Below are 24,977 nucleotides of genomic sequence, written 5' to 3' on the forward strand. Positions count from 1 at the left end.
CGCTGTCTCCCAAAAGTGAATAAACATTTATTAAAAACGAAATCCAAACCAAATGTGGTATACATACATACCACCGTACAAAAGATGGACCCTGAAGTGCACTATGCTAAGCGAATTAAGTCAGAGACAGATAAACATTGTATGATGTTACTTGTATGTAGGATCTAAATGCACAAAACAAGATAGATACAGAGGACATATTGGTGGCTGACAGAAGTGGGGATGTGCTGGATGGGTGAAATGGGTAAAAGGGGTCAAAAAGTGCCAGCTTCTAGCTATAAAATAAGCCATGGAGATAGAATGTATAGTTTGGGGACTATAGTGAATAATCCTGTGTTGTATATTTGAAAGTTGCTAAGAGAGTCTATTTTCAAAGTTGTCATTACAAGAGGAAAATTCTGTAACTATATGTGGGGATGGATGCTAACTAGACTTATTATAGTGTACTTTTCACAATACATACAAATCTATCATTATGCTGCATACCTACAACTAATATTAGGTTGAAGATCAATTATGTCTCAATAAAAAAATAGTAAGGCCAGATCCCTTCCTCTTTCTTCCCAGACAGGACTACAGTTACCATGGAGAAGTGGGACACGGGAGTGAATAATGGAGAGGCAGGCGCGGCAGCAGGGCCAACGAGCCAAGTCCCCACCTGGGCTCCACAGGGGCAGTACCTTATATTTGAGCTGCATGGCTTCCAAGTCGTCTGGCTGAGGCTGCAGCATTTGGAGCAGAGCTGTCTGCTTTTCCAGCCACAACTGCAGCTCTCCACATGAGCCATAGAAGTCAAACAGGGCCATTGCCTCTTCCAACTGAGCTCTGCGGTGCTGAGGAAAGGCGGGCCCAGAGGTTGGGGTGAGGCTCACTTTCCCCCTAGGGCACTCAGAGCAGGTCCCCAATCCCCCCCCCCCCTGCCCCCCGCACACACTGGCAGAGCCCAGTGCCAGGGAGAGAGAGAAGGTCCCTGCCCCACTGCTGGGCCCTGCGCCTGGTCAGAAGTCCAGGGGAGGGAGCTGACAAGAGCTTAATATCAGGTCAAGGGCCCTGGAAGAGTGTGCTCTTTTGATCTAGCCCTTGGCTCTGAGGTATAAGCCATACTTCTGTAGGACCTGGCTCTGCCTAGCCCCACCCACCTCCCCTCCAGGCTTTCCTCCAGCCATCTGCCACTCCCAGCTTCACTTCCTGGCTCCAGGCACTCTGGTCTTTACTCCTCCAGGGCCTCCTCCCTGCCTGGGAATAGGTCCTGCCTAGGGCACGGTCTCCCCCATCTCCCCTGCCCTCCCCCCTGGCTTTGCCTGCTCTTAGCCTCTCCTTGTTCCAGTCACAGCCTAAATGTCCTTCCCTCAGAGATGCCCTCCCCGACTCCCAGTCTGACCTGGGCTCCCATCACGCCCACAGCCATGTAACGACCTGTTTCTCTTCTTCTCTGCCTACGTAAGCTCCTTGAGGGCAACGAGCACGTCCAGTCACTGCTCTGTCTCTGGACTCCCGGCTCAGGGTCCGGTCCGAGTAGGTACTCCTCGAATATCTCTTGAACAAGACATGTTACCTTTGCCACGGCCCACAGGCTCTCATAGTCCTGGCTCAAGCGGTCCTGTGTCTGGAGTATGGTGTTAGGGTCAAAGTCAGGGTCAGGATCAGACGAGAGGGCCATCTTCTGAGTGCTCGGGGGCCCAGAGTGGCAGGAAACCTCACTCCAGGTCCGGAGGTTCCTGGGACCTTACTTTGGAGAGCTCAGGGCAGACACCACCTGCGCTGACAGGACACAGGATAGCATGTCCTGAGGAGACTCCCCTAAACACAAGTCTTGGCAGGGTGGGGCCAATGGTTGTACCTGGGGTGGGTCATGGAGGAACCTGATTAATGCGTGAAAACTCGTCAAAACTCTTTGTGCATTGTAAAATGAGCAAAGCCAAACTATCCTCTGGTGACTTCTACAAGCAGGCAGACAAGTTTCCACTAATTGGGCTGGGGCAGCAGGTAAGAAGTTGCTGGGCGGGGGGGGGGGCACCCCTACGCCCAGGGAGAGGCTATGATTCCCAGGTCAGGGGCCACAAAAGCCCTCCCATTTCCACCTTCTGTGTGGTCACGGGAGACGGCATAGCGCGGAGACCACACGTGCTATGGTGGTGGACGCCTGTAGTTCTGGGTCCCTGCCGTCCCACACATACGGTGAGCGACACCTGCGTTGCGGCGGCCCGCGCCTGCTTGTCCAGTCGCCCCAGCTCCGCCCCAAAAGCGTGCAGGGTGCGCTCCAGCCGCTGGTGGCGCAGCAGCAGGGTCTCGGTGGCCGTCTGGTCTGTCCCGCGGGACGTGCTCTCCAGCACCGACTGCTGCTGCCTCAACCACGAGGCCGCATCGGCCGCATCACTGAAGTACTGCGGGCAGGAGGGCAGGCTGGGCACAGGCCGACCCCACACGCCTGCCCGGCCCCCGACACCCGCAGCCTCACTACCTGCTGGACGAGCAGAGCCGCCTGCAGCCGCGCGCCCCGCCTGGCCAAGCAGGCCCGGAGCCGCTGCCACGTGCCCTGCAGCGCCTCAGCCTGCTCCCTGGGGTCTGGCCGCGTGGGGGGCCCGCGGGCTCCCAGGTCACATCCCCTGCGCAGGAGATCAGCACACATGGCCTGGTGGTGGCAGAGCTCTGCTTCCAGGGCCTAGAGGGGTGCAGAGCCAGGACCCAGGTGAAGGGAAGGGAAGGAAGGGCCAGGTGGGGACTAGGGCAGGGCACAGGGCCGCAGGTACCTTGTGTTTCTTCAGGGCCGCTCTGATCTGGCTAAGGTCCCAGCCCAGGGCTTCATCCTCCACCAGCTTTCCATGCTCCCTCAACCAGGCTTCCTCCTCCTCACAGTTGTGCAGGAACTCTGCCTGCTGCAGGGTCTGCTCCAGCAGGGCCCGCCTGAGGGATGGCAAGGGGCACCAAAAGGACTGGGGAGGGGGCTTCCCACCAGGCTCATACATTCCCCCTTAGACAGGAATTTTCTTTTTCCTGAGGACTCAACAAGGGACACAGAAGACTTAGAGGTGAGGGTCAGTGTGGAGGAAGTTGCCAAGTCAGCAGTATTTTAACCAGGGCAGGAGGTAAATTGGTTTCCAGAAAAGTTCTAGAGAAGGTAGAAGACCTGGGTGACCTCTTACCGGGCCCTTAGAAGAGAAACCAGGCTCCCGTGGAGCTGGGCCAGGGCCTGGGCCTTGGCCTGCAGCACCTCCAAACTAGTGCCCAGGGAGGAGTCCAGCTCCGAGGTCTGGAGGGCAAGATGGCGCACATGGGCCCCGTGGGCTGAGACCTGGGCCTCCAGCAGGTCGTGCCTCTGCAGCAGCTCCACGGTCTCAGCCAGCTGCTGCCCGCAGGCTGTGGAGCTGGCCAGCACCTGGCCAGGGATGGACAAGTGATCACTGCTGTCCCAGAGTGCTGGGTTGCCCAGGGGCCTGCCGGTCCAGGGCCCACCTGTAGCTCCTTGAGCTGGTTGGAAGCAGTCTCTGCCTCCTGCAGCAGGCTCAGCACAGCTTGCAGACCAGCCATCTGCTTCTTCTGCCCTTGGAGACGTTGAAGGAGTTGCTCCCAGCGCCCAGTGATCTCCAGTTGCCTAGAGGATGTGAAAATAAGGAGGGGAGGTCTTCACTGGCCTGGGGTAGGGAAGCCACCTTGGGGTCTACACCAGGCTTGGCTGTCATGGAGGAGCCTGAGCCCAGTGACTGGGGGCTTGGAGCATCCTAGCCTAGGGTGGTTGGGGCATTGTGTTCTTGCTTCTTAGATGCAGAGAGGCCAGATGGAGGGTCTGTGGGGCTCAGGCCATCAGGGCCCCCAAACCTTTCCAGTCTCCATCTCAGATGATAGCAACTTCATCCTTCTAGGTGCCTGGGCTAAAATCCTGATAACTGAATTTCTGACACCCCGCATCTGATCTGTGTGTACATCCTCTTGGGTTCAAAATATATCCAGAATCCCACCATTTCTCATCACCTGCATTGCTTCTCTGGCCTAGATTATTGCAATAGCTTCCTAAGTGGTCTCCGCTTCGGACCCTTCAGTCTGCTCTTGACATGGCATTCAGGGTGATTGTTGTAGAACAGGGGTTATATTGTGCCACTCCTCCATTCCAGCCCCCCTCCCTCCCCCTGTGATCAATTCCCCATCCTTCTACAAATAAATCCCATCTTTACTGTACCCTACACATCCCAGCATGATCTCTGCCCCCACCTTTTGCCCCTGTACCTCCCTGACCTCAGCCACTACTTGTCCACTTTGGCCAACAGTGGGCTCCATGCTATTTTCCAAACAGGGCAGGCCATGCACCTTCCCTCTGCCTGGTATAGTCTGTTCCCATATCTCTATGGCTGGCCCCCTCTTCTGGTGTCTGCTGCTTCCTAGTCTTTGCTCAAAAGTGAGTCTCCTCTGACCACCCAGTCTAACCCCTGCCCCCTATGTTGGCACCTCATAATCCCCTCTGCTTTATTACTATTTTTTCATCACTATTGCACATACTATATGTATTTTTTAATTTGTCTGCTTTCCTTAGTGTGTAAGCTCTGTGAGAGGAGACTTTATTGTTTGTCCTCTTCATTACTAAATCTCCAGTGCCTAGAAAGGTGCTGGGGACATAGGAGACAAGAAATACTTGTTCAGAGTTGATAAGAGGTATCCAGAAAGGGCAGTGATTTACCAAAAACAGTGAATTGTGGATGCTGGCACTTCAGGCCCCAGTGGGAGTTGGAGCTTTTAAAGGGAGCCCTGAACCTATCGATCAGACCTCTATGGCCAGGAATGGGCACAGGTAAAGACAGGGATAGGATAGGAAGGCCTGAGCCTGTTTTGAGGAGGACTTCGGTGCCCCAGGCTCACCTGCGGGCTACTTCTGCCCAGCCATGGTGCTGCTCCTGCTGGAGGATATCTGCGATCTCGGCCAGGGCCTGGAAGCGCCCCTCCTGGGGCAGGATGCCGGCCTCTAGCATGCCCAACCTCTGGGCAGCTGCGTCCACCGTGGCCAGGCTGGCTGGCGGGGCTTCAGCTGTGGCCTGGTCCAGCATTTGCTCTGTGTCCGTCAGAAAGCTCTCCCTGAGGTCTGCCTTGCGCTGGAAGCGCCGCGCTAGGGTTTCCAGCCGCTCTAGCTGTAGGAGCCTCCGCAGCAGAGCCTGGCTCCGTGAGGCCTCTGCCCGCTCCAGGCCTGCCCAGCGCTGGGACAGCTCTGCAGGACCCAGGCCCTCCTGAGGCAGGAAGGGCCTGCGGTTCTGGGCTCGGAGGGCCGTCTGCAGCCGGAAGAGCAGAGCCTCTGTGGCCCCTCGCTGCTGCAGCCGTGGTGGCTTCTCCTGGGTGCGGAAGAAGGCAAAGGCCACCAGTAGCTGGCGCATGGCAGGCAGGGAGTCTGGGAAATCCCGCGCCTCCAGCTGCACCTGCTTCTCTGCAATCCAGCGCAGCAGGTCGGCCACTAGCTGCTCATACTGGGTCTGCAGCTCCTCGGTCTCCTGGAGCTGAAGCAGGATCTGGGGGAGGCACAAGGAGGCATCAGGGCAGCAACTCCGAGCAGGCCCTGGAATGGAGGTGCTCCCCTTTTGGATGCTGAGTGACTGCCAGGGTTGCCCAGGTCAGCGGTGGCTCCTTCCCCCAGCTGAGGTTGCACTAAAGTGGGGGTCCTCCCAACCCTCAGAGATTCAGGTTTGCCTGCATTGCACTCTTAGACCCAGGAGTGTGGGGCACCCACCCTGCCTTCCTCCATCTTATTTTGCCCTATTTGGCCTCACCTCTGGAGGTACTATTTTTCTGAGCTGCTTTTCCCTTTCCTGAGGCCCCCACATCCCTAAAGCAGCTCAGAGCCCTTGGCCTGGACTATCTCCCTCATGCCCGACTGAGACACCAACCCTGAGAGCAGCCTCCCCAGGTTTCCATGCCTGCCTCCATGCCCGGAGAGCATAAGAGCCCCCCAAATATGGACCCCGCCCAGCACAGCTGCCTCTGTGCTTGTTCTTGCAAAGTCTGGCTCTCTGAGCCTTTCAATCCCATTAAGGGCATAACAGCCTAAGAACAGGGGGAGAGGGGAGGATCTGGAGGGGATGGCGCTCACCTGGCTTTCCCTGCTTGACATGCACTGTGCTCACACACTCCCGAGCACTCATAGCAGCCTTCTGTCACCCCAAGCATTTTGGGCTCCATTGGACAGAGGAGGCACAGTAAAGTTAGGGGACATGGCCAGGGCCACACAGCCAGGAAGTGGCAGAGGCAGGCTTTAAGCCCAGGTCTGACTCCAGAGCCCATGCTGCTCATCTCCCCTTGAGGCCACCTCTGCTCTGTCACCAACCTTAGCGAGTCTCCTCTGGACAGTCTGCTCGTGGTGCAGGCGGGAGAAGTGGTGGTAGTAGAGGGAGACGTAGGTCATGATGGAGCGTTCATCGGGCTGGAGGGCAGCCACGTCCTCGGGGTCCAGTAGCTGAGCAATGCCCAGCTCCTGCTCAGCCACGCGGAAGGCCAAGTCAAGGTTGTGTAGTGGGTGCTCGGGACGCAGGGAGCAGTAGTCAAGCAGATCCGGCCTGGACAGAGAGCAGGCAAAGCTCTTCACCAGAGAAATTTACTGCTTGGGTTTAAGTGGACTTGTTACAAAGGCAAACAAGCTCCTATTGGCCACTCACACCTTACCAGGTATTGGTTTCCCCTGACTGTAACCTGAGACTCTAATGAAGGAATAGGGCACCTGTAGAGAGGGGAGGGCTAATTTCCCCCAGGGGCCCAGCTTATCGGTAGGAGGAGAAGCTCTAAAAGGGCACACACTTGCAGGGAGAAGATTGAGAACAGAGTCAGCAATGACACAGACGGTAGAGAAAGGCAGGGGTCAAGGCAAACCTGGCCAATTCCACAAGATTTCCTAGGAAAGGTGGAGGGCCTTGGCAGTCAGCCATCTCCACTCCCAGGCCCAGGGTGCAGGGCCCAGAGGGATGTGGGCGATCAGCAGGTTGAGGCCCCAAGCCTGTGCTTATGCTCAGAGGCCTCTAGGAGAGAGGCTGAAGCCTGCCTCAGGCCAGGTCGGGTGGGAGGGCCCTGGGCCTGCTCTCCCTCATGCGCACCTGTGTGCATGGATGAGGGCACTGAAGCCGAGTCCGTCACTCCAGCTGTGGGAGAAGTCAGTGATGTTGACATTGGCATAGCAGGCTGTCTTCCGCTGGCACCAGACCAGCAGAGCTTCCTTGGCAGACAGCAGGGCTGCACTGGCCCCAAACTCCTCCTGGAAGGGCAGGATCGTGGGTCACCATGCAGGGACAGCTGAGAAGGCAGTGGAGCTGGCAGGCCGTGAGAAGCAGGTTGGGCCTGGTTGTGAGCCTTCTCCCCGCAGGTGCAGACTGCCCTCTCTTTGGAGCACCTGAATTTACTCTATCTCATTTGTGGTGGGCAGGGACTGGCTGAGATTCTTCTTCCAAAGAAGTGTGTTCCCCCAGCCCGTCTGATGGGCGAGGCATTGTGCTAACCTACCCTGGGCCCCAGGGAATTGAGGCTGGGGTTTGTTAGACTGGCTCCCGGTCCCCTTGGGCTGTCTTCCAGCCAGGCCCAGGGCCCATGCACTTGACTCTCCACTGCTGGCTTGCTCGCAGCCCCAGGAAGCCGACACTATTACTGTTTCCACTCTAGGGATGACACGGGGAGGTGCAGAGGGGTAAGTAAGAAGCTCCCCAGCATCCCTTCACCGATAGGACAGGGACTTGCCTGACCAGGAAAGGCTGACAGCCCACCACCTACTGCCTCGAGGCCTCACTGCCTGCTTGGCAAGGACATCTTCATCTGGTTTCAATCCGCTCCCAACCTCCGCATTCCACCGCTTGAGGGTTTCCTTTGTTCTGTACTAACCTGCCCCCACCTCGGCCCGCCCCCTCTCTTCTACTCGGTGCTTCTTTTCTACCTCCTTTCTTCCTTCTACTGCCCTTCCTCCAGCCTCCATTCCTGCCTCAGTGGTACTCTCCCCCCACACTCCTTCACACCCCAAAGTCCCTTCTCCTTCTCTCCCTTCCCCACTCATGCTTCCTTTCATTTGCTCCACCCCTCCACCAATTCCTATTTATAAACTCAAAATGTCAAAGCAGGGCAGACTGCATCTCCTGCCTTGCCCTTTGGGCCCCTGAGCGTGGGTGGGCAGCTGTGTAGGGCAAAGCACCCAGGCCCAGAACAGATGCCCTAAGCAGCTGGGCTGGCAGACACGAACCAGGAGAGGTTCTGGGGATGGGCACCGAAGGGAGTGCGGTCAACCTGGTCCAGTTATGTCTGTTTTGCAGGGAAGAGAGCCTGAGCCGTCAGCGAGCAGGGTGACCGATCAGGGGATGACGCACCTGCTGCCTCCCAGGGAAGGGGCGTCTGGGGCACCTGGAGCTGGCTTAGGGAACCGAGGAGGGTTGGGTAGCTACGTGGAAGGACCTGAGGCCAGTTAGAAATTCATCCATCCGTACAGTCATCACATAGGCCCTAGGCTCTGGGGACACTGCCAGGCAAAGCTCCTGTTCTCCTGGGGCTCACAGTCAGATGATGGGCTTCAACGGTCCTCCGGGATTTGAGCCAGATCTGTGGCTTCTTTTCATTAGGGATTCATCCTCTAGGTTGGCTTTTCTAACACAGTGGAATTGAGTCTTAGGTGGAGTTTTGGAAACCCAATTGAAAATATTATGAAAATTGATAAATATAAGGACTTTATGTTTTTACTCTTTCCAATTCACTCCTGAGAAAACAAAAGGTAGAGCAGGGGAGGATAGGAGATGGTGTCTTTGATCTTCAGGATACTGGGGATTTGGAAACTTCTGGGGTTGGGATGCCCTCCACATGTTTACTTTCCCCCAAAAGTACATTAGAGGTATAATGGAAGCTACAGGGTTTCAGTGCCCAGTAAGGAATAAATCAGGGTGAAAGGCAGGCACTGGGCAGTCACTTCAACCCCTTACTTGTGAATGGCTTGTCCCAGACTGGGACTGAAGTTTGTGAACCTAGTCATCACTTCAGCATATTTCTATTTCTCTGACATTCTTAATTCTTTGCCCATAGTTAAAGAGTGGGTATTAATTGTGGATGCTAGTGTCTGCTGCAGAGACCCTAACAGTCCGGTGGAGTGGCTCTGTCCCCAGGGGCATGAGGGGAGGCTGGGGCCAGTCTGGGCCAGGTGATTAGGTGCTGGGGGCTGGGACATACCCTGTCCAGGCAGATGTGGGAAATCTGGAAACGCAGAATGATGACCCAGATGAGTCCCAGGATGAGTGTTTGGTCTCCATCCACGATGTTCTCTGGCCCAATGAGGGGTATTGGCACCTGTGGGCACAGTTGGCTGGGCTCAGCTGTGAAGCCTGTATGCCAGAGAAGACTCAGAGGAACCGGAAGTCCAGGGGGCCTGCTGCCGGATGGCAGGGTCCTGGAATCCATCCTGCCCCAGGAAGTCCCCAAGGGAGAAACAGGCAGTGCACAAGGTGAGGTAGGAGATAGCTTTCTAAGCGGCTGCAGCTTTGGACCCAAGTCCTGGCACAAAACCCAAGACGGGTGCACTGGGCTGGGCCACTGGGATGGGGACTCCTTATGTGTGGGCTACAGGTAAACATGAGCCAAGATCAGTGGGTCAGCCATAGGGGTTGAAACGAGGGGTCATAATAGTCAAAAAATGAGCTCAATAGATGACAGCAGCTGTCTGCCTCCACCTCTCAGGGCATCTTGGAATCAGCAGGGAGTGCTTGGGTCCCTGGTTCCCACTTCAATCTCCTGTTAAAAAGGCAGATTCCCAAGCTCCTCCCGCTGCTCTCTTGGGCCAGGGCCCAGGATTTTACATTTGGACAATGACCTTGGGTGGTTTTCCTGTGCACTTAAGTTGAAAGCCTGCTGCCCTAGATCTGGCCACATAGACAGGGAAGAGGAGCAAATGAGGGGAGAAAGGAACAGAATAAGCATCAAAGCAGCACGAGACCTGGGCCCCTTCACCCTCTAGCTCCATCTTCCTCTCCTGGATTACACGGCTCAAGGCCTGTAGGATTCTTGCAGTTCTTGGGATTGTTGGCACAGACCTTGGGCCTTTGTACTGGCTGTCCCTGCTGTCTGAAAATATTCCCCCCAGTAGCCACCTGGCTACTTCCCTCTCTTCTTTTAAGTCTTTATCAGATAGCACCTTTTCAATGGCCACCTTATTTAAAATCACAACCCAAGGACTATTCCTCCCACTCATACACACACGCTTGACCCCCTCACCCTGCTTGGGGGGGGGGGTCTTGGTTTTGTTTCCTGATGTCTCCCTAGCAGAGCGTCTGGCATATATTGGGTAATGGATAAGTATGCACCTAATGGAGAAAGAAGAGGAGAGACTCCCCATAAGACCTGGTGGGACAGTGGCTTCAGCCAACCACCTGCCTGGTGGCTGAGGCTGCATCCCTGGGTACTCTCTGGGGGTACACTTTGGTGTATCTGTCTGGCCTCTGAAGGGCCCACCCCCTGCTCAGCCTTCTCTGGGCACACCTGAGCCCTTCCGCGTTCACCCCAGCTTGGAGTTGGAGCATCTGGTCAGTGGGGTGTTGGGAGTCCGCTCATACCAGCTTGTGAAGGTTGATCTTCCCACATGGTGTTTGGGGATATCACACTGGCAGCTTGCAATCAGCCGTGGTGGAGGTATCACTGCCACAGAAACCAGCAAATGCTCCAAACGAGGGCTTTTATTCCCCCTACCCTGAGAGCTGGTTGTTAAACATTTACCGACACCCGGTGATCTGCGTTAAAATCAACTGTCTTCCCTGAAACTGCAGACTCCTTGCAGTAAGGTCTGGGCTTTGCTGATTGTTGTCCCCAGAGCCTGGCACGGCGTGCCAGCAAAGGACAAGGTCTCCAGAATTGAGTGCCTCCTACATCCTGCTACTGATCAACCCTGTGTTGGGGCAACAGTATGTACAGCGGGGGCAAGGCTGTCACCTCATAGACTATGTATCAGTAACATGCTATGTATCAAACTGGTGGGGGGAGGCAGAGCCTCTGACAAGGGCCATGGGGCTCCTACTCTTCCCAGGTACCTGGAGGGGAGGTGGCTGCCTCACAGGCTATTGTCCCTGGGACCAAAAAGGGCCTGGCATTCTGTGACTGTCAGCTGTCTGCTCCTCCCTGTGCTTGGGGACTGCAGTGCCCGGCTCCTTTGCTTTGGTATCTTACCTCCGTGGCCTCTCTCCAGCATGCCAGGCTCCCAGGGGGCTGTGACTTCCAACCCACGTCTTAAGTGACACTGGGTTTCAGCCCAGCCAATTCCAGCTCACTGATTTTGCAGTCTCTGGGAACAGCCACCTCATGGGTTCAGTCCCTGAGGCCAGGAGCCCTATAGGCCTCACAACTGGTTATTAGTACAAATGACCCCTGTCCAGCCCCCCGACACTGGCCATGAGGGTCCTTCCATGTTCCTGGAGCTTTTGCTTCCTTTTAGTGACTATTTTTTTGGCCTCTTTCTTTCAGGAGACTGGCTCCCTCCCGTTTGCCGTGGCCCCTCCCTGCTAAGCGGTCCAGCTTCTCTAAGGCAGACCTGCACCTCTTCCCCTCTTCCCTCTGCTGCCTGGCCAGTGTCCAGGGTGCTTCTCTTGTGTCCTACCCTCAGCCTGCCTCCCCCGGCCCCGCATCCACATCTGCTGGCCCACCGACCATGGGTCTTGCCTGGTAAATTATTTCCTTATTTAGGAAAGGAGAAGGTTAGGCTGAGAATCCCGTGATTCCCTTGTTCCGGTCAATAGCATATTTCAGTCCCACCCACGGGGATGATGGCTGTTCCTGCTCGCACCGGTTTGGGGCCCTCTAAGCTGGGCGTACTGTTCAAGGAAGGGCTTTGCTTTCTGGACCTCTGTATCCCAGCTGCTATTGCCGGGTTCAGGCTCCAGATCTGCTGCTCTGCCCTGGCCAGCCCAGAAAAGGAGATCTAGTAGTCCAGCCTGACCCTGCTGGCCGCCCCAGCACCTGGCCCAGAAGCCCTCTCCCCACTGCCCACCTTGGCCCTGAGGAAAGCCAGAGCTCGGCTGCTGTTCTCTAGGAAGTGCACTCGCATGCGGCCCCGGCTGGGGGGTGGCAGGGCCTCCCCCGAGATGAGCTCCAGCAGCCGCAGTAGGTAGATGCCATCGGCCAGCTCTTTGTACAGATTCTGGATCTTGATGCCCACCTGGGAGGGGTGGAGAAGAGGCACAGGGTCACCCCCTCACCTGTCTGGCCTATCCCAGGACCTGGGAGGTGCAGCTCAGAGAGGCTTCCTTAAGGAAGGAGCACGGGGCTCAGCTGTGTTTTGAGGTGTGCGAGACATCTCAGCCAGATGACCTCGCAGCTGGCCCTCAGAGGCCACTGGCCAGGGAGCCTGTGGGGACAGTAGAGAAGGGCTGGGGGGCACGCCCAGCTCCACTCACACGGCTGTGCTGGAAGACGTTGTTGATCCAGTTGGTGAAAGTCTTCTCCTGCATGCGCATGTGCTGTGCCTGCAGCTTGCGAATGTGGCTCAATTCATACGCAGAGTCCATGGTGGGAGCACTGCCTTGGGGCTCTGTGGCTGGCTCCCTGCTTCAGGCACCCTGTAGCCGCAAGGAGCTGCTGGGGACTGTGCGGCTGACCAGCCACAGAGCCTACAGCCCTTTGGGGATGAGGGGTCACTGGAGATTTCTCTAAGCTGGAGATGTTGAGGGGCATGGAGGTTGGGGGAGGAGTGTGAACTGTCCCCACATTTGATGGCGAGGGGTTGCAGCTTGGGGCCCAGCCAGGTAAAGCTCTGGGGCTCCTGGCTGGCACCCTGTACTTGAGTGCCTCTGAGCCCTTTGCCCCATCCCACTTTCCAGATTCTTGGGACCACGGGGATGGGCTACTGCTCCTTGGGATGAAAAGGGCAGGTAGAAAGAAAACCGGAAACTGCTCACCTTGTTGATGTCTGTGCCTGGAAGGAGACCCTACTGGATGGATGGAAATCGCAGATAGCAGAGGCTGTGTCGGGAGGGAGAGAACCAGAGGAGAGGCCGAGGCTGGAGCTGGGGCCACGCCATGGCCCTCCTCTTGAGCCAGTGGGGTAGGGGTGACGGCACACAGCCGGCATTGTCCTCCCACCTGCCAAAGGGCGTGGCCCAGACTGGGTGGGGGTGGCTCGGGAATGCTCCAGACTGTTGCTCCAGGATCTCCTCCTTCATCCTCCTCCTGCCTCAGATGCCCCCAATGTCAGGCGGGGGTCCTGGCTGTCAACATGCAGAGGCCCATGGGATGGGGGTAACTCCGGGTGGGAGTGCCGTGGGGGTGCTGCAGTCCAGGTAAAAGGCATCCAAACAGCAGAGCCTCCAGTCAGAAGCTTCTGCACCCACTTCCCCATCTGGGACTGCCGTTCTGCACCCCTGCAGGGGCCTCTTTGTGAGTGCCCACAGGGGTGGGATTGGTGGGAGCATGCTGGGCCCTAGCCCCCCCATCCTGTCCAGGGGAACGCCGCTAAAGATGGTAGATAGTCCTTGGACACTGGGCTTGACTTTGCAAGCCCTGACCTGGGCCAGGGCTGAATGGAGGGGGGGTGCTCCCTCATGCCCAGGGACCACTTTCTGAAGGGAGCTCTCCCCTTGGGAAGGGGTAACTTGGAGCTGCATAGGCCATGGAAATGACAGAGTCTCCTCCAAAGTCAGAGACACAATGTTTGCTCCTTGGGCCTTCACGGGGAGGCCCCCAGCACCTGAGCTTCCACAGAACTGGCTAAGTCTCAGGGCTCAGGGCAGGGCCTATAGGGGGAGCCGGCAGCAACTCTCTCTCCCTAACAATCTTGAACTGCATGCCGGAGAGAGTTCTAATTCTAGTGGCTTCACAGAATGTTCTGGCTAAACTTGGGGTAATAGTCACTGTTCTGGGGTGGGTGTCTGTGGCTTCATCCAGCAGCCCAGGAGACTCTGAGAAGAGAGGCAGTACTCCTCAGGCTGGTGTCCCTGACAGCCAAGGCCGAGGAGAGGAGCAGCCGTGGACACCTGCCCTTGACAGTTGAGCAAGACAAAGCACCCTGGAACCGCAGGCCCGTAGCTAGGAGTAAGGGGCATGGTGCTCTTGGGGGTGGGGGCAGCTCCCCTGCATCTGGGAGAAGCTTCCTCCCCTACTGCCCTCCCTCTGTGAGGTCCTTCCTCCCACTGGCTGGCTTCCTGATGTCGGAGTGAGCCCGGGCTTCTTCCTCGTTCATAGCCCCGGATCCAGTCAGTTCTCTGTGGAGAGTGCTCCATGCTCCCCAGAGCTCCAGGGTCTACCCTCCTGCCCCATCCACCTGCACTGCCCCTGCAGGGCCCCATCACCGGTCCCTGACCATCATTTTGCCTGCACATGAGCCTATGCGCCACCCCCCCCCCCCCCCCCCCCCCCCCCCCCCCCCCCCCCCCCCCCCCCCCCCCCCCCCCCCCCCCCCGGTTTACCTCCCAGAGCTCAGCGCTGCTCATGCCCATGGAGACTCCTCACTGGTTGAACAGGACCAAAGCTTTCCTGCCCATATCTGGGCTTCACCTGCTTTTTCAGCTTGGAATGTCCCTTCTGTTCTTCATTGTTCACATTCTCCTATCAGCCCTGGTTAAAATCCTGTTCCTTCTAGCAGATTCTCTGCTACCACCAGCCCCCTCCTTCCCAGCTTATTTCTCCTCCTATGAAGACCCTTGGCCCAGGGCATCTTGCATGATGTGACCACCAGAGGGCAGGCTGCAGCTGCACGATGCTTTGCACACAGACCTCAAAAGAGGTTGTAGCATTAGGTTGTTGAGTGGGGCTGGGGAGCTGCTTTCCTTTCTCCTGAGCTGGAAGTGCAGCTAAGCCACTGCACAAGCAGCAGGCACTGTCTCCTCTTTTGCTGTAACTGATTGCAGCCCCTGCTGGAATGAGAATCCCTTGTTAGTACATAATTTGACATTATTTATGTTGCAAGTAACTAAAATCTCAAGTCAAATTTAAACAATATAAAAGGAATGTATTGGCCCAGAGGACTGAAATGTCTGAGAGGAGGAGGTGTTTAGGTGAGGTGCTTTTTTCTCTTTTTTTAAATTTATTTTGTGTGTATATGTGTGTGTATGTGTGTGTGTGTGTGTGAGAGAGAGAGAGAGAGAGAGAGAGAGAGAGAGAGAGTGAGAGTGAGAGAGCGAGCGAGCAAGCAGGGGAGGGGCGGAGAGAAAATCCCAAGCAGTTTCTCTGTTATAGCCCAGAGCCCAGCTCTGGGCTCTGTCTCATGAATTGTGAGATCATGACCTGAGCTGAAATCAATTCTGACACTTAACCAATTAGCCACCCAGGTGCCCCAGGTGAGGGTTGATCCCCAGTTCCAATGATGCCACCACAGGCCTGGATTCCTTCTGCCTTTCTCAAGGCTTCCTTCACCTTCTTGCTCCAGAGGGTGGCTGCTGCCAGCCTAACCACACTCCTCTGCCCCCAGTCGCTCTGAGCACTCCTCTCAATGCCGTTTATATTGTATCAACGGGCTTGCTTCTTTACACTGCATGGTTCGGAGAAGAGAGAAGACCTCTCGAGAGCTGGAAGAGAAGTCTGAGGGGCTTGGCTCTCATGGGCTTGAATTGAGCCACGTGTCCATTCCTGAACCAATTTCTGTGACCAGGGGATGAAATACTCTAATTGGCTAAAGCAAGTCAGGACCCACCTGGAGAAGTGTCTATCTCTCCCAAACCTTGTGGCTCAGACTGAGGGTGGGGAGTGCTTTGCTAAGGAAATTCCAGGTCTGGGTCGCCACAAGGGTAGATGGGTGACGGTGGGAAAAACCTGGATGTTGGGTGTAGGAGTGTGTAACTGCACCTGTGAGGTGTGACAAGAGGTAGGAGCAGTGCCGGCCAGCGGGCTCCGACCCCAGCACAACTGCAGCTTCCGGCGCAGGGACTTGCCTCCGATCTTGAGAGGACATCATTGTAGGTGCCCCTTTTCTTTGAGAGTGCTCAGTAATGCCCTTCACAGCCTGGGAAGGGCCTGTGTCCACGGTTCCTCCAGTCTGGCTTTCCAGATAAAGACACCCTCTGGCTAAGAGTCTCCCAGCTTGGAGGACACAGGAAGAGGTGGGGGTCACAGGGATGGCATGTACCAGGGGTACACCCTCTCCCTAACTCCTTGGATCCCTGCTTTACTGCTGAGACAACTGCTACCCAGTCACCGGAGAGCCAGAGCCAATGGAGGGAAGCTAGTGAATTTTTCACAAGTTTATTGATCAATAGACTGTGTCTTTTTTTTTTTTTGACACCTAGAAACAAGATTACAAAAAAAAAAATAGAAGCATTGTGTATTAACTGCATTGGCTAATTGACATGTAACCTGACACACTCTTAAATTAGGCCCATGTTTACCTGAATAAATTCAGTGGTTATCTGTCCTAAGAAGGTTATTTCTCTGCTAGATCCCACGGAGGAAGTAAACAGTGCCGCTGTTAAATGCTTTCCTTTTCTTCAAGATGACTTGTCTGGGGTACTGCCCTGGGCATAACGAAGGTGTGTAGTGGTGCAAAGTGGAGAGGTCCCAGTGGTGGCTGTCAGGCCATGACTCTGGTGATGAGACCCCACGCTGTGCAACGGACTGCAGTACAAGACATTCCTTGTGTGATGGAGAGGCGGGTTCTCCCGGGAACCAGCGGAATGTGACAAAGGGCTGTGCTCCATGGCGGTGGGGGCCAGGGCTCTGCTGAGGCTTCTCCTGTGGGCTGATGATGAGGGCAAGGGTGGAGGGGAGGGCAGGAGGCATTTGCTTCTCCTCATGTGGTCTCTGACCCACCCGCACACCCAGTCCCGTGCCATGTAAGAATTCAACTCCTCAAAGGCCCGCCATCCTGTAGGAGGAGCCTCACCTCCAAACCCAAAGATGTGATGGCTGCATCATGACAAGTGCTCCCAGGGGAACCCAGTCCAGCCCTGGGGAGACGAGGGCCAGCTAAATGAAAGGTCCTCCGCACTGAAGAGTGACCAGTCCTGCGTCCTCCCAGCGTGCAGTCAGGAAGGTATCAGTGTACGATGCTGGGCTGGAGCCTGTTGGGCGTCCCCACGTGCCACGAAATTCGAGGGTTTTGATAGGGCCTGGTGCAACGGTTCTTTGCAGATAGGTTCGGGAGGGCCTCATTAGCAGGATTGCCACTTGGAAGCTGTCTTTGGGAGGATCAGGCTGAGCTTGTTTTTCCCCTTGAACTCAAGGCTGCAGAGGTTTGTGTTACACAGTATCTTGTGAAAAGAGATTCGAGACTCTTGGATTTTCTTCTGCGGCATTGTGGAGAGCGTGGGGAGTTTCACAGTGCTAGAGTTTACCTACCTCCCCCATCCTGCCTCACTGCAGACACCCAAGGGCGGGGGTACTTTGAAAACTGGGGTGGTATGGGGAGGGCCACGTGGTGGGCCAATGTAAACAGGTGCTGGAGGGCTCTGCCGTCCCCCAGCCCTGCTGCACGAGGAGGCAGGATAATGGGTATTCTGGACATAGACTCCAAGAACTTGGTGCAAGTCCTGGGAAGATACGGGTCCTCACCTTAGCAGCCATCCCTAATGTTCTGCAGTGCTTTTCAGCTCTTCATGATGACTGTCTTCATGTTGTAAGAGATGTTAATTAAGAAAAATGGGCATGTGATTTTTTTTTTCTTTCTCAGGAGGGAAAGTATGCAGTTGCCTGTGTTGTCTCACCTGAGGGCATATAGGGATCACAATGCCACCAAGAGAAGTTTCCCTTCCCATAGGAAGTAGACCCCTCAGTCAGCTGGTCCTCTAATATAGTTTTCCCGTATGTCCCTGCAAAGACAAAACTTGGCCATATCTGCCTATATACACACTGACAAGGTCAAGAATACATACTCACGTGGTGTATGTATGTGAATATGTATATGACAATTGAGAAGAATTACAGCAGCAGGATAATTCTGAATGGAAAATCCACTAACCTTGGCATCTCTAAACCTTTGGACTAATGAATTCTCTCTTCTCTGTTTTGTCCTTTGGCGGGTTCCCTTGTGGGTCCCCCCTTGGGCAGTCCTCACACGTTCACCAAACCATCTGCTTATATGAGAGTTCAGACATTATAAACCTCTATGTTTCTAATGGATTTAAGAGTGCTCATTAAGATTAAAAATCATGTTATGCATTTACTTCTCTTAAAATGACATTATTTAAGGAGTAAACTAGGGAGTGTGAGGGCTGGCATCTGGATAAATGCTTCCCCAAAATAAAAAAAAAAAATTGTCTCTTAAGTCTGCATTTCTGACACTGATATCACAGGTAACATCACAAAAAACAAAACAAAACATGTTTTTTGGAAGGCTCAGGTGGGACTGTTTTGATTTCACTTCACTTCGGTGCTGGTGGGGCCCCATACCATGTGGCTATCACAATTTTGTGCCTCTTTTTTATTGTATAAGTAATGATGAAATGAATACCCAAGCTACAGGCCATGAAGGAGGGGAGGTGGTAGTGAGCATTAACCACCTGCACCTGACAGGCAGTTGAGCGCGGGCAACAGAGAGGTTTATATCAGGACCCAGAGAGAGAACATTCAGGAACCCACGTGCGGCATGTGCCAAATCCTGCCTTGTGATGGGCATGCATGGTATGAACCTCACAGCCTTTTGAAGAAAACGTTTCATATGAAAGATGCCATCCTATAATATAAAGGCTTTTCCTGTAAGAAATACTGGACATAATAAAGATGCCTATTTTTTATGAAAATAGTGTCTAAAGCTAGAGAATGACCTTTTCTACCTGACAGCCTGGGGTAGGCAAACCTCTCGCTCCCCTTGTGTCCCCAGGCCGAGCACACTGCAGGCACCAAGACATGGTTTTGCTGAATTTAAATCTTGCCATTGACCAAGGGGCCTTGGGGGCCTGTCACCACATTAACGGATGACTGAAGTGTGGAAGAGAACCACCTCGTTCCTTTACTATACTTTGAATATGATAAATAGACTTTGCTACAAATTGTTGGACAGACTAGTAAGAAAAGCCAACCTTCAGATGTCAGCATGATTTGAATACTAGAAATCTTGCCGGGGGCTAATAAAGTTCAGATTTCCAAATTCCTAACCAAATGCAATTTTGCTGAGAAGGGCCCCAGGTTGGGGGAGCTCTGGGTGGGCTGGTCAGGGGGGTGCTGGGTGTCACAAATGCTCTCTGCTGGCCTGGCTGCCGGTGCTGCTCGAGCCTGCAGGAGGGACGGGGGCTCACACAGGCACAGTGGACTCTCCTTTCAAACACAGGGGAAGCAGTCTTCTCTTTGGTAAATGGTCTGGAGACGACAGAACGCTCTGTACTCTGCTGTCGTCCACTCTCAATACAGCAGGAAACGAAATAAATAAGGTCAACTCTGCTTCTTCTAGGCACCCTTTAAGGGACAGACAGGGGCCAAGGCAGGTGCACAGTGACGTGGTCCAATGCAAAAGGCTTGCCCTGCTCCAGAAGAGCCCCTGGCTCACTCCCTGTGGCTGCCAGGCTCTGCACAGCCCACCTCCACATCCAGGTCTCTCCAGGCTTCTGAGTACTCTTTGGTCAATTTATCTTTTTTCTTAACCCTTCATTCTCTTTATCCACACTCTCCTCCCAATATTTTAATGGAAACTCAGGGAATTTTAGAGGTGAAAGAACCTCATCTAGTGTCCAGTGTGTACCCTCCTCATTCCACAGTTGGGGAAACTGAGGCACAGAGAGGGCAGTGCCTTGGCTAGGGTCAGTGAGTCAGCGGTGGCATGGGCCTCAGGCCCAGGCCCCCGATCTCTACCACCCACTGCCTGACCTGTGAGCGGCCCACCCCTCAGTCGGCCTTCGGCAAGGACTTCCTGTGGGAAGGGGGCACGAGGTGGGGGGGCAGGCTGTTGGGCAGCTCGTAGCCGTCCAGCTTGATCTTGATCAGGTGCTTGGCCAGTGCGAACTCCTCCTCGTCCAGCATGCCATCACAGTCACAGTCCGCCAGCTTCCAGATCTTGCCCAGGACACTGTTGGGTAGCTTGGATGTCACCATCTCCTTCTTGGCATTGACACCTGATATCTTGCCATTGACAGGCGACAGGGTGTAGAAGAGCTCATCGTAGATGGGCTTGTCTTTGGCCACCACCCACTCCTCCTCATCGGCACCCTCCTTGGCACCCTCCCCGTAGCCCTGGTTGAAGGGGCCCTCGGTGGTGCCGTCAAAGGCGCCGCCCTGCACGAGCTGCGTGGGCATGCTCATCTCCTCCTGGCTGATGAGTTGCATCAAGGATGAGATCTTGCTGCCCAGCATGTTGTCCACTGCCTCAATCAGCTTGGGCTTCAGCGAGTGGAATTTGGTGAAGTCGTAGTTCTCGAGCTGTTCCTGCAAAAGGAAAAACCACAACTTGGTCACATGCCCTCTCTTCAGGAAGCAGAGAGGGAGAGAGGTAGCTGGAGGCAGGATTCTCCTTTAAGCGGACATCCTATCCCTGGTCTGCTCCAGAGCTTTCTCTTTGGTGGGGTCCCCACATCCGAATTCACCAGATACAGGAGCAGTTTTTGGAGCAACAAACAAGATGCATGGAATGCAACTTTTTTTTTTTTAATAATTGCTGGCAACAACAGAAGTGATAACCCTAGGGCTTTTGGACAACCTTCCTTCAACCTTGCCTTTTTTTTTAATTAAAAAAAATTTTAATGTTTACTTGTTTATTAAAACAATTTTATAATGTTTATTTATTTTTGAGAGAGAGAGAGAGACAGAGTGCAAGTGGGAAAGGGGGAGAGAGAGAGAGACACACACAGAATCTGAAGCAGGCTCTAGGCTCTGGGCTGTCAGCACAGACCCCGATGCAGGGCTTGAACTCACGAACTGCAAGATCATGACCTGAGCTGAAGTTGGATGCTCAACTGACTGAGCCACCCAGGCATCCCTAATGTTTACTTATTTTTGAGAGAGAGACAAGAGTACAAATGGGGGGGGGGGAGCACACAGAGAGAGAGAGAATCCGAGGCAGGCTCCAGGCTCTGAGCTGTCAGCACAGAGCCTGTCATGGGGCTCAAACTCACGAACTGCAAGATCACGACCTGAGCGGAAACCAAGAGTTGGATGCTTAACTGACTGATCCACCCAGGCACCCCTCTTTTTAAGTTTTTATTTATTTACTTTTGAGAGGGAGAGAGACAGAGTGAGCGAGTGAGAGAGCGTGCGCGCAAGCGGGGGAAAAGGAGAGAGAGGGGGCAGAGGATCTGAAGCAGGCTCTGAGAGGACAGCAGAGAGCCTGATGTGGGGCTCAAACCCACGAACTGTGATATCATGACCTGAGTGGAAGGCAGATTGAGCCACCTAGGCACCCTTTGCTCTTTCCTTTCCTTTCCTTCCTTTCCTTTCCTCCCTCCCTCCCTTCTTCCCTTCCCTTCCCTTTCCCTCTCTCTCTCTCTCTTTCTTTCTTTCTCTCTAGAGATTTAGCATTTTATCTTTTAAGGTGATCTTACAAAATACTTTCATTGATCTTTACAACAATGCTGGGAGTAAGGAAGGGCAGGTATGAATAACCCTGTTTTATGGACAGCACAAGGGGTGGACTAGACCCCTTGGCCCCTGTCTCTTGAAATAATGCTCTTTGTATTGTGATATGAAGCTGTGTCAGAAGGACTTATTTAGGTAAAACAATTATTTAAGGATGTTGTTTTTGGATCAGTTAAAAAATATAATTTAAGGTACAAATAAGTAAAAGTTGAAACTGCTAAGCGGGAGAAGAGTAGGGATGGGGAGAGGGAGCAGAAATCCAGCCAATAGGGCTGAGTATCACCAGCCAGATCAGGGTAAGTCCAGGCTCCATATCCCAGGTGAACTGGCCCATCAGCAGACAGAGATGCAGGAACACGTACGCCAGGGAGGGCCCTGGGACACAACAATTGCCTGCCTTGGAGGGGAGCTGACTGTAGACGCCACACAGACCTGTGGATGGTTCTGTATAAATAGCCCTCCCTACTATGGTTCTCCTTGGTCACCCATCCACCCACCCACCCATCCATCCATCCATCCATCCACCTATCCTTCCTTCCTTCCTTCCTTCCTTCCTTCCTTCCTTCCTTCCTTCCTTCCATCCATCCATCCATGCATCCATCCATCCATCTTTCCTCCATCGACCCGTCCAACATTTACTGGTCATTTGTTATTGCTAGGCCCTGTTTTGGAGCCTGGGGATAATATAACCATGAAGAGTCACAGTATCCGCCCTCAGGGAACTTATGCTATAAAAGTGGGAGAATGTTCTAGTTTTTTTAGATCCTGTCTTCTTTCAAGAAGGGTTTGGCTTAGCTTACAGTGAAAATATGATAACATGAAATAGAAGACAGTCATTAGAAATGGAAAAGCTAAGGGGCGCCTGGGTGGCTCAGTCGGTGAAGCATCAGACTCTTGTTCTCGGTTCTTGAGTTCTGTGTCAGGCTCTGTGCTGACACTGTGGAGCCTACTTAGGATTTTCTCTCTCCCCTTCTCTATCTGCCCTTTCCCACCTTATGTGCTCTCTCTTTCAAAATAAATAAACTTAAAAAAAAAACAAAAAGAAATGGAAAATCTAAGTAATTAAGACGGAGAGGAAAGGGACTCTTATGTCAGACATGTAAGGTGAGAAAAGCTACTCTCCTCAGCGGCTGGGTTGCCTGGGGGGTGGGGAGGGCACACCTCTCATTGTCTGAGGGAATGAACCATCTGTTTATTGCAAGAGACAAACTTTGTCTGAACTGTGAGAGATACCTGGGGCTTTTTATGATCTTTGAAAAATGTTTTCAACATCAGTTTTGCCAAATAAATGTAGAAAATTCCAGGTATTCAAGTTTTTATATGGACTTTATGTGAACTATTTCTTTTACGAAAATTCTAGAAGGCAAGTGAGGGGCAATCCAGGTGTGTAATTTTATGGAGATGAGGCAGGGACACTCTTGAGTAAAAGAGATTTCATATACCCCTCAGACCTGACTGTTGTGGGAAGAAGTAATGTGATAAAAAACTTTTAATGTTTTATTTATTTATTTATTTATTATTTATTTAATGTTTTATTTATATATTTATTTCTGAGAAATAAATAAATTTATTTATTTATTTCTATAAATCTTTATTTATTTATTTATTTATTTAATTTATTTATTTATGAGCAGGGGAGGGTCAGAGAGAGAGAGAGAAGGAGATACAGAATCAAAGCAGGCTCCAGACTCTGAGCTAAGTGTCAGCACAGAGCCTGACGTGGGGTTCGAACGTGTGAACCATGAGATCAAGATCTGAGCCGAAGTCGGATGCTTAACTGACTGAGCCACCCAGGTGCCCCCCAGCAATAAATTCTCCTAACACTTTTTGAGCACACATTTCTAGCCATTTTTATAAACACACACACACATGCATACATACACATACACACACACACACACACACACACACACACTTTAACTGAAATAAGACCACACTGTTTGAAAACTTAAAATTTTAAGGAAAAATGTATCACATCTTTCTGTGATAATAATTTTTATACAGCCTTATTCTTCATCTTAATGGCTATATAATATTGAACTGTACAGCTGGGCCATTTTTCCTTTACCCTGTCCCATGTGGTTGGACATTTAGGTTCTTTCCTAAACTTTGGAAACAAAACTCTCTCAATGGAGACTCAAAATTGTGGTCTCTGGAGTGTACCAGCAGGGCAGACATTCTGTGCTGTTGTTTAGAAGCAGAACCCTGAACTTCAGATGGAGGGACAGAGACAAAAGCCAAATGGCTTGCCAGACCTCTAGAGAGGTGCCCCCAACACTCTTCCAGCAAACTCTGGGGCCGTCAGGTCTGTGTGGTGGGGGTCTGGTTTCTGGACACATTTGTGTATGGCTATCCTCATTGACAGACCACAGTCACCTGCAATTCACTCCAAAACCAACTCTAAACAATGTTACCAACATTTGGGCAATATCTCAGTCAGCCGGGGGAACCAAAAGAGAAAGCCCAGGAGGAGGGGGCAGGCAGCCTACACAAAAATCTGAGTGCTGCTGGGGTAAACAAGTCTGGATTCCCCTGGGTGCACAGACACCTACCCCATTTCCTCATGAATGAGCCTGAGCTCTGAGCGCACACAAAGCCCCTGTGTCTGGCCAAGCAGACGAATGAGGGCGGTGTCTGCCTGAACTTTCCACCCGCCTGCAGGGTTTGCGGATTCAGACTGGAAACCTCTGGAAAGCTGGCAAGGGGAAATGGCCACATGTTTGCATGGGCGGACAGGACGTAACAGCAAGCAGTCAGCCATGCCCGGAGAGCACAGAGGAAATAACCCCTAAACTCTCATCCTTGGGGTACCCCTCACCCCCAAGGCCTGACCAGGGAGTGTAGGGTGCAAGTTAAACCACAGCCATCTCTGTCCCTCCACCAAGTTCTCTCCAAAACAGAAATCTTTATTCATCCCTCCTTGGGATGTCTATACAGCAGGGAATTTAAAGATCTACCCTTCAACAGTTGTATCCATCAAAGCCACTAAGCCAGGATCCTGGAACTTCTCCCTCCCAATGCACAAAGGTCAGTTCCCAGTCCAGTCATTGCTGGGCTATCTCTTGCCCACTTGCTCCCAGAATTCACTAGAAGCAGTTCTCCAATTTACAGGTGGGCTGAGCAGGTGGGGATGGCTCTGCTGCCCTCTGCTGTTGAAACACTGCCAACTCATCAGCTGAGGGGGCTAAATGCTCTGAGGAGGACAACTGAGTCTGTAATAAAAGTGGCTTAGCTTGTGTTCTCATTCTCCAATCTAACAGCACATCAGTGTGGTAAATCGCATTCCCTCCCAAAACGATGCAGGGCAGACACGGGCTGCTTCAGCAGCAGGTCATGGGCCTCTCCCAGCACCAGGCAAAAGCCTTCATAATACACTCAGCCTATTGCTACAGCTAAGAGCCACCCCAATCAGCCTGGTCTCTGACAGCACAGGGAGAACAGAGACTTAAAGCTGGCATCAGTGAGCTCTCTGAGTGACCCTGAGATGTGCTAAGATCATAGAAAAGTTATCTCCACACACTTATGTCCCCATTGCTATCCCAGACGTAGTCGATGTGAAGTTAAACACCTGTGTTGGAAGGGAT

General features: G+C 53.2%; 2 protein-coding genes across 2 annotated transcripts in view; both read right to left on the minus strand.

Annotated features, from left to right (window-relative positions):
* SPTBN5 (spectrin beta, non-erythrocytic 5) overlaps nucleotides 1-12,515 on the minus strand; it is a gene marked incomplete at its 5' end in the record, with an annotated part of 45,252 nt that extends 32,737 nt beyond the window's left edge. The window contains 13 exon segments of the mRNA XM_039232753.1: nucleotides 681-833; nucleotides 1,556-1,756; nucleotides 2,178-2,384; nucleotides 2,462-2,662; nucleotides 2,751-2,904; nucleotides 3,144-3,376; nucleotides 3,454-3,592; nucleotides 4,849-5,486; nucleotides 6,299-6,527; nucleotides 7,059-7,216; nucleotides 9,157-9,273; nucleotides 11,957-12,124; nucleotides 12,363-12,515. Coding sequence (XP_039088684.1) covers nucleotides 681-833; nucleotides 1,556-1,756; nucleotides 2,178-2,384; nucleotides 2,462-2,662; nucleotides 2,751-2,904; nucleotides 3,144-3,376; nucleotides 3,454-3,592; nucleotides 4,849-5,486; nucleotides 6,299-6,527; nucleotides 7,059-7,216; nucleotides 9,157-9,273; nucleotides 11,957-12,124; nucleotides 12,363-12,515 — 2,751 coding nt within the window.
* A 5,291-nt stretch (nucleotides 12,516-17,806) lies between these two features.
* Nucleotides 17,807-24,977, minus strand: part of EHD4 (EH domain containing 4) — an 81,853-nt gene continuing 74,682 nt past the window's right edge. The window contains exon 6 of the mRNA XM_039232879.1: nucleotides 17,807-20,247. Coding sequence (XP_039088810.1) covers nucleotides 19,711-20,247 — 537 coding nt within the window. The 3' untranslated portion in view covers nucleotides 17,807-19,710. The remainder of the gene's footprint in view (nucleotides 20,248-24,977) is intronic.

Source organism: Hyaena hyaena, unplaced genomic scaffold, assembly GCF_003009895.1.
Source record: "Hyaena hyaena isolate Hyena2069 unplaced genomic scaffold, ASM300989v1 scaffold_70, whole genome shotgun sequence".
NCBI classification, from domain to species: Eukaryota; Metazoa; Chordata; class Mammalia; order Carnivora; family Hyaenidae; genus Hyaena; species Hyaena hyaena.